This window comes from Nasonia vitripennis, assembly GCF_009193385.2.
Source record: "Nasonia vitripennis strain AsymCx chromosome 2 unlocalized genomic scaffold, Nvit_psr_1.1 chr2_random0007, whole genome shotgun sequence".
In the NCBI taxonomy this organism is placed as follows: Eukaryota; Metazoa; Arthropoda; class Insecta; order Hymenoptera; family Pteromalidae; genus Nasonia; species Nasonia vitripennis.
Genome location: NW_022279614.1, coordinates 20,403 through 29,433, shown reverse-complemented (window position 1 = coordinate 29,433; position 9,031 = coordinate 20,403). Strand labels below are relative to the sequence as shown.

The 9,031-nt window shown below is 35.8% G+C and overlaps 1 protein-coding gene across 5 annotated transcripts; it reads left to right on the top strand.

The window, feature by feature from the left end:
- The first annotated feature begins 6,155 nt into the window (after window positions 1-6,155).
- LOC100113718 (tail-anchored protein insertion receptor WRB) lies at window positions 6,156-7,686 on the top strand. 5 transcript variants are annotated; one of them, XM_031925196.2, is made up of 4 exons: window positions 6,156-6,635; window positions 6,974-7,139; window positions 7,218-7,285; window positions 7,407-7,686. In XM_031925196.2, the coding sequence occupies exons 1-4, from the start codon at window positions 6,531-6,533 to the stop codon at window positions 7,452-7,454; spliced, it is 387 nt and encodes a 128-aa protein (XP_031781056.1). In that variant the 5' UTR covers window positions 6,156-6,530; the 3' UTR covers window positions 7,455-7,686. The 5 variants fall into 5 exon arrangements, with proteins under 5 accessions (XP_031781056.1, XP_016842909.1, XP_016842908.1 ...); XM_016987420.3 differs by having other exon boundaries at window positions 6,432-6,635; window positions 7,435-7,686; XM_016987419.1 differs by having other exon boundaries at window positions 6,516-6,635; window positions 7,372-7,686.
- Window positions 7,687-9,031: the final 1,345 nt, after the last annotated feature.

The following is a 9,031-nucleotide window of genomic DNA, read 5'->3' as shown; positions in this document are numbered from 1 at the left end:
AGCACGGACAGACGGACTTACTATACTGCGCGGCCGAAGCCTAACCCTCCACTGCCGATTTCTAGGTAGAAAATATGTAACCCGAAAAAACTCATAGTGACAAAATTCGAAGCGTGGCTGAAGCGTTGCCATGTCTCAGCAGTGCTTTGACTTTCTCGCTCTCCGCGCGTAAAAGTTTGTTTTAGTTGGGTACTTTCTATATATTTAAAAATAAACCGCGAGCGTCGGTGGATCGGTGGATCGGCCGAGCGCGTAGCGCGAGCGTTAGCGGTCGTGCCTTACAAGCAAAACGCGAAGCGTTTTGCGCGCTTTGCATCGCAGCGCGATGCAAGGCGGCAAACCACCATGGCCGTAAGGCCTCGTGTGGCGCGCTAGTTCCTTTTCGCACCTTAGCTTTACTTTATTATCTGTTGTTTTCCCGCCTTTTCCTTTCTCTCCTTCGTATTACTCCTCCTCATCTTTTAACTCGATTCTACTCAAAAAACACTGCAAATTGCAATCACCTCATCTACTGCATCTGACGCTTCCAAGCGCGCCAAACTAACCCATCTTGAGTTTTTAATATAACTTTCTTTATAACGTCTGAACATCTTGAGAGTACAAACGAGTCTGAGAAAACAAGACCTTGTCCTCAGCTCGTATAGTTTAGAGCGCTATCTAGCTATACTCCTATATATTACACTTCTCCGTCTCAAGTGCGAACGCACATTATAAATTTAATCGATCGGGCGGTTTGACAATTCTCTTCGGACGCTCATTAATATTCAAGCTAAATTTTTTTTTAATTTTATCTGCGGACATGCTTTGTCTTACATTCTCAATCGGACTCGCATTTGAAATCGAAGGCTCTTTGACTACGTCTCTGGTGTGACGTGGCAAAATCCGCAAATCGAATTTTCGTCTTTCGCTTCACGGCCCCGAATCCGCGACATTATAATTTATAAGAACGTTTCCGAATCTCATTACGATCTCGGAGGAGGTCCCGCTAGATCTTCTAGAGTCGGGTTAATCAAGGATAATTGAAATGAAAACACTTCTATTAACTCTCTCTATTTATTCTTCACACAAATTGTCAAAAATCTCGCTCTCCACGCAACAATGCGCCTCCCCGACTCTCCAACACTTACTCTAACTCTCCTCGCACTTTCACTCTCTCTCTCTCTCTCTCTCTCTCTCTCTCTCTCTCTCTCTCTCTCTCTCTCTCTCTCTCTCTCTCTCTCTCTCCACACACGTCCTTCCTTGCGGTCGGCCCGAGGCTCACTGGCGGGCCGTGCGCCGCGACTCGCGCGCTCAGACCCGCTCGCCGCTTGCGACCAATCAGCGCGCTCCCCCATTGGCTCGCGACGTCGGCCAACGAGCCTTGCAGATTGCTGCAAGTCTAAAAACTTGCTGTTTCTGCGGGCTCGCCCCTTCTCTTTACTCTCTCTTATTAACACTCACGAACAACATACGCTTTCTCTGTCGCAGCAGAAATACAAGATCGCGCACGCGACATGCGTTCCCGGAAAACTCTCCTTCGCTGTCTTTTCCTGGAAGTCGCCGTTGCTCCTTGTAGCTCTGCCGTTCCCTCGAATTACTTTTCTCTCCTCGATGCCTCTGCCGATGTCCGCTCGCACAAAAATAAAACACACACACGCATTAATAATTGCGAACGCAATCATTATGTATTCGGAAGAGGCGGCCTTGCGACGGACAACGTACCGTCGCACTGGTTTTTGAGTTACCATTTTCTTTCGACAAACTAATCCCTACTTCCTCGCTTTCCCCAAATTCTCCTCTAGTAAATTTTTCTCTTCCCTTCAAAATTACATTATCCTTAGTCTCTTCCTTTGGCAAAATAATACTTTCTGTAATGTGAACAACCCGATCTTTTTGTATAATAGGCTCGTATGACATTTTCAAATTTCCCGATGTTTTTGACTGTCCTAACTTTAATTTTTCAATTTCTGCGTAATCATTGCTATAGCTTTCCTAATTTGGTCAGTGCCTTTTCCACTTTAAACTTTCGTCTAATGTTCGACAAATGTGATTCCGGCTACCTAGCTGCTTCAAATCCACAGCCTTTACCCAACTTACTTTATTAGGGTTTCTATAGTCTCTCACCCACACAAGCTTTTCTAAGCTAAAACCAATTTTTCTATTCGCAGGAAAGTTTTTAATTTGCCTCTCCGAGTATTTATCTACTGGGCTATTCTTTAAAGCATCAAATTGAGTTCTGAGACTTCTATTAAACATTAACTTACAAGGCGCTGTGCCTGTTGTACTGCACGGTGTGATTTTATAAGAAAATAAGTATCTAGTAATAATAGTATCTAAACTTACATCGCAATTACGCGGATCTAATAATGTCTTCTCCAATCCGGCTTTAAACGACTTTACGGAATTTTCCGCCGCTCCATTCGAGGACGGATGGTAACGTGCTGATAGTTACATGCTTAATTCTACTCGTTTGCCAAAATCGTTAGAATTTCCAAACATATTTTTAGGTAAAAACAGTACACTACACAAATAGCTCAGGCAGTAAGATAACAGATTGGGAAGTTGAGGATCGGGGTTCGATCTTCGGTTAGGAAAACGTTTTTTTTTAATTTTTTTGCGGTCAATTTATTTTGATTATTAACAAATCTATTTTACATAATTGTTTAGTAAAAATAAAATTTCTCATGTGAGATATCACGCCAAATAATCACGTGATAAATCATATGAGAACTAAAGTGACTGATCACGTGATTGATCGTGTGATAAATCACGTGATTTTTCTCGCCAGGGAACGAATATTAAACGTAAATTACAGGTTTAACAGGATAAATATTGATAATGCATAAGTAAAAGCATCGATTGTTAAAATTTATAATCTACACAAATAAAAATTGAAAATAGCCGATCCAAAATGACCGACCACGGCATGCGTTTTTGTACTATATGGCTCTGAAAATTTGTTTTTTCTTATTTTTGCCATCGCTAAACCAAAATTTGACAATAAAAATTCAAAATGGCTGACCACTGCATGTGTTTTTGTACTATATGGCTCTGAAAATTTGTTTCTTGTCGTGTTTTTATTAATGGGAAAGTACGCAGAAATAAACGACAGAGCACATCAGTCCTATGGTTTTTAGGGTCGCTGAACACGAATCTGATATCAGATTTGCAAAATTATTTATTTAAACAATACTGTTTATGCAAATTATTGCAAAATTGAGGATTTAATAAACACTTGTGTTATTCTAGGGGTGTTAATGTCTCTGATGACAAATCTGTTACTATTTTTACAAAATGATTTGTTTAAACAATTGTTTTTAACTAAATTATGGCAAAATTCACCTTCTTTTCATATGATTCACGAAAAAGGTCAAATATATACCGTTTTTGGAGTCGCTGAACACGAATCTAATAACTGATTCGCAAAATTAATTTGTTTAAACAATATTGTTTATGCAAATTATTGCAAAATTGAGGATTTAACGAACACTAGTGTTATTCTTGTGGTTTCGAAGGACGCTGATCACGAATCTGATATCAGATTTGCAAAATGCACGAAGAGAATCAACTATATACCGTTTTTGGGGTTGCTAAGCACGAATCTGATATCATAATTCCGTTTTTGTGGCAAAAAAAATATTAATTGATTCATATTGATAAATTTTTTATTTTAAAACTGTATTCACTGAAAAAACAGCCGTTTCTGCGTAGAACACGGCAGCGAGTGTCACCACAGTAGCGACTTTTCAGTAAAAACAGCGAGTGGCCACTGATAGTTTTGGCAGGTCTCGGCGAGCTGTCTCTATCTCGAGGATATTTAGGTTATGTATCACCTTTTAAACAACAAAAAATCTTAAGAAAATAGTTTTCTTATTGCATGCAGAGTGACTATTAGCAAATAAGTTACGTGAACATTTTGAATGTTGTTATTTATCAGTCCCATAATGGTCATTACTTTATATTTTATCATAATACTCATTAAAAAAATTATTTTCTTAAGATTTTTGGTGTTTTAAAAGGTGATACATAACCTAAATATCCTCGAGATAGAGACAGCTCGCCGAGACCTGCCAAAACTACCAGTGAACACTCGTTGTTTTTACTGAAAAGTCGCTACTGTGGCGCACTCGCTAAAACTACCATGTTTTACAGTAGAAACGGCTGTGTTTTTTTTCAGTATTGGCACATCGGAGAGAGGCGAGGATAAAATGTAAGGCCAAAATTGTTCAACTAACGTTCTCCACACGACCTTTTTTTAAAAAAACATTCACCAAAAGACTACGTTGGCACATCGGGGGAAGGCAAGCAAAGCGAGGAATAAATCTAAACCCAAAATACTAAAACCAAAGTACCCCACGCTCGCCGAGTGAAAAAATTTATTTTAAAAACACGTCGGCACATCGAAAGAAGGCGAGCTTAGCGAAGAATAAATCTAAAACCTAAATGTGTAAACCCAATTACCCCACGCTCCCCGAGTAAACAAAAATTTTTTAAAAACACAGCACATCGAAGGAAGGCGAGCTAAGCGAGGAATGAATCTAAAACCTAAATGTGTAAACCCAATTACCCCACGCTCCCCGAATACAATAATTTATTTTAAAAACACGTCGGAACATCGAAGGAAGACGAGTGAAGCGAGGAATGAATCTAAAACCTAAATGTGTAAATCCAATTACCCCACGCTTCCCGAATACAATAATTTATTTTAAAAACACGTCGGCACATCGAAGGAAGACGAGTGAAGCGAGGAATAAATCAAAATCCAAAACGCTTCAACCCAATTACCCCACGCTCTCCGAGTGTAATAATTTATTTAAACTACACCTCGCACATCAAAGGAAGGCGAAAAAGCAAGGAATAAATCTAAACCCAATTACCCTATGCTCTCCAAGTTTAATAATTTATTTAAGCTACACGTTGGTACATCGAAGGAAGGTAAGCAAAGCGAGAAATGAACCTAAACCCAAAACGCTTAAACCCACTTACCCCATACACTCCAAGTTTAATAATTTATTTAATAGCACAGTGTAGCTTTAATCCGCGTTTAAGTCACGCCTATCCGTGACCTAAGTAGTCCATTATTGCACCGTTTATATCGCACTCGCTACGCTCGTGCGCTAATCTCACGGTAGAATAATGGACTACTTAGATTACGGATAGGCGTGACTTAGCGGATTTAAGCAGCTGTACTATAAAATTGTATACGATACTTGTGTACTAATCAGCCCATTAGTGCACGGTGTTTTATTACTCTTGCTGCGCTCGGGCGTTAATACACGCCGTGCAATAATCGGGTTATACTTAGGTCACACGTATCGTAATATACTAAAAACTACACCTCGGCACATCAAATGTTTCCTTACTTCGATGTACAGAGATATAGCTTGAATAAATTATGAAATTCTGGGAGCTTTGAGTAACACATTAGTCTTAGATGTATAGACTACAGATATAGTGAAACTGCGCTCCTTATGAAACTAGCGGGTGAGGGTTTATACGTCCCGTAAGAGCTGCCAATAAACGAGTAAATAATGCTCTTAATATTGTTACATCCATGAAAATTTATCACGTTCACGTATTATCGCGAGTATATACTTGAGTAACGGTAGGAAAATAACATTTTTCATTTACACTATTATCCCACTCGAAAACAAATTGCGACGCGTGCGGAATTTTTTTTTAATTTTGCCAAAGTATATTTAAATGTTAGATCGTATAGTGACGGTGACGTATGGAGTATTTTGCGGCGCATGGTATAGGTGAGTTTAAGAGCGCTCGTTTCAAACGCCACCTTCAATTTCACTCGCCACCCTTCGATATACGGCATATTTTTCAAATAGAAATATTTTCTTGCAGAGAACTCGCGAAGCGTAGGGTATCCTATTTCAGTTATTTTTAAAATACTATCATTGTTGTCGTTTTGCCTCCCTTTGATATGCTGGCGTATTTCGTTAAGTAATATATTTTTGCCTTCAACATATGCGGCTAGTGGAGTAGGCGGGTGCGGAAACTTTTGTTTTAAGCGACGGCTTGCTCTCGTCCGGCTCTCTTCGATGTTCTTTCTATTTAAAACAGTATATTTTTTGTATAGAACTCGTGGCTCGAGGTGTAGGTGTGTTTTAAATCAAGATAGCGTTCTCGCCTTCGCATGCCATCCTCCGATGTGCTGGAGTATTTACTAAATGAATATTCCCCCATAAAAATTCGCGGCGTGTGGGGTAGGTAAGTTTAAGAGCTTTCATTTAGAGGCTAACATTGCTCTCGCTTGCCTCCCTTCGCACAGAACAGAACAGACAGAACGGAACGCATTGTAGAAAGGTTCAGGCACATATAAAGGAACAGAGACGCTGCTGTTCCAGCGTATTGCTCGCTGTGCCTTTATTCCTTTAAAGTGTGATAGCCCTTAGCGTCTCGCTGGATTTTAAAATGCTTGCACTTTTTCTGTTTACAAATTAGAAATGTAGTGGAAATGATGCATAAATTCGCCCGCCTGTTTCTAGTAGCACCCCTAGTGGCGTAAGCACAAGGTTTTTCGACTCTCTCAGGCCGGTATGGGCGGTATGCGACAGCCGACAGCAGCCTGGCAGCCGTTTTCACTATATGTCGTTAACTGTTTCCGTTCGTTCTTCTGTATCTACTATCTAGTCTTCAACTTCGTGCGTTCGTTCTCTGTCGTTTCCTTGCTCTTGTATTTAAATCTTCATCTCATCCATGCATTCATTATAATTTTATTAATTTTATTAATAGATTAATAGAATTAATAGATATTAATAGAAAAGAAACTTTATATGTTATATTTATCAGAACAAGTGAACGATTCGAATATCAATCATATGTTATTTAAAAAATGTCTTTATTAATTTTGGCAACTTCAAGTTGCGTTTTAGATATTTTTGTTGCATGTATAGTTAAAATAGTATGCACATGATATATGTTTTAAAATAATTGTGATATTAATTGTTGATTTGTTAATTATATTGTAAATGATTTATAGGTAATAAGTTGGTTTTTCTTAGAATCAAACGAAGAACAAATTTTGAGGAAAGATTTAATTAATACAAAGAAAGAAATGAATAGTATATCCATAGTTGATGAATTTTCAAAATACGCAAAATTACAAAGAAAGTATATTAAATTACAGGCTATAGCTAAACAGCAAAGTATTTTAATATGCAGTGTTAGTATTTAAAAAATATGTATAGATATATATATATAAATGTATATTTATTTTGTTGCAGTAAATGCTCGTTCAACATCAAAATTCAAACTAGAACTATTTTTAACTTATGGCGCTTGGATCATAAATGTGTGTATGCATGTATATAAGAATATAAAGCAAATTGTGATTAAAAACCGGGAATATTTCTTTAAATTTTTTTTAAACCGTTTCAGGGTATTTTTGCATCAGTCCTTCTTCTTTTTTTTAGGAAAGATCCTGTTCTTATATTTCCTACAGGTTATCTTTGGCCCCTTGAACCAATACTCAGTTGGCCAACCCAAGTTGCTGGAGGTATATCTTTACCTGCATGGATAGTTCTGGTGAAATTAACTATATCATCGAATTATAGGATGATTATACTTTGATCATTATGTTAAGTTTCTATATAACAATGTAATAAAACAATGTTGAGGTGAATATTACAATTTACTTAATAATTTAATGTGACATTTGTGATTTAAAATAATAAATCAATTAAAACTGATAAATCTGTCTTCGAAAAGTGTTAAAAAATATAGGTTAGCACATAAAATAATATTATAAATATACTAATTTGTTGTAAATAAAGTATAGAAATAGATAAAGTTAATTAAAATATTGTTTTGCTAATCCATTTCTGATTCTATTCTAGTTTCAATAAAATTTCATTGCAAAAAAATAATTTATTGGTATTAAAATTACTGTTTTTCTTATGGTAATAAAAGATTGTTTATCTTTTTACTAATAATGGCTAAGGGTTATTTCAAAACACTGATATGCTACCATACAATTTTGTTTAATAAAAGATTTTGTAGCGCTATTGTTAGTACTAAAATGTTAATGTATTAGTAATATCTTTTTAAAACATTTAAACAATTCTATGGTAATAATGTGTGATTATATAAAAATACAAATTATTAAGTACTTTGTATAATAAATTATTGATATAAATCTACACACGCACACACTCATACCAATAATTTTGCTAAATGTGTGTGTGTGCGTATATATATATATATATATATATATATGTTTGTGTATATACCTGCACACCAATAACTGTTACAAGTTTTTAATAATAAAATAAGTGTAAAGTCGCAGATTTAAAAAAATATCTTATACTGGCAGGAAGTAAAGTAATTTTAATTTTGCATGTATTTTAATAATATTATTGATAAGAATGGTTGAAGTTTTAATGATACTACTGTTTTTCCAAGTTTATTATGCTGTATTGTTAATATTTTCTTGCATCTTATTTCATTATACTTTGTTGATTATGCTTAAATTTATATGTAAAAAAATGTAATAAAAATTTATTAAGATGTCAGGGCTTTTGCTTTGCATTCTATTGAATGAAATGTCGATCTAACTTTTTCTTTCAGTAAAATGATTTATTAAACTAAATATAATGGAGCTTCGATGTTTATATTGATGAAAATTAAAATAATAAAAAATTTTTGGGTAAAATTAAAGTACTACTTAGTTTTAAGGTTAACGCTGAAATTACATGAACAACCATTTGTTTTTGAAACTTTTTGTAAAAATATGAGTCCAATTGATGATTTCTTTCTTGATCAGAAAAACAGCGTTTTTAACTCCCACATCGCCTTAAATACCAATAATAACCAAAACACTAAATTACAATTTCTTATGTTTTTCATACTTTCTTTCATGTATCCCTCATTAAAAGAAAGGATTGGAACGGATTGAACCTCGGGAAAAATGAGCAGGTACATTTCATTGTGATCCCTTGTTTAAAAAAAGGATCGGAGCATATTCAAATGCATTGTAATGGATTTGAGCGTTTTGCTAGTTTAAATACGTTTCAAACCATAACAGTAAATAAAAATATAG

Excerpts from the sequence above, each read along its gene's own strand:
- LOC100113718 (XM_016987419.1), top strand. The coding sequence starts at position 6,531 with ATGGGCGGTATGCGACAGCCGACAGCAGCCTGGCAGCCGTTTTCACTA. Across the intron at positions 7,140-7,217 it reads GGCTATAGCTAAACAGCAAA|TAAATGCTCGTTCAACATCA; the intron begins GTATTTTAATAT and ends ATTTTGTTGCAG. Across the intron at positions 7,286-7,371 it reads ATGGCGCTTGGATCATAAAT|GGTATTTTTGCATCAGTCCT; the intron begins GTGTGTATGCAT and ends AAACCGTTTCAG.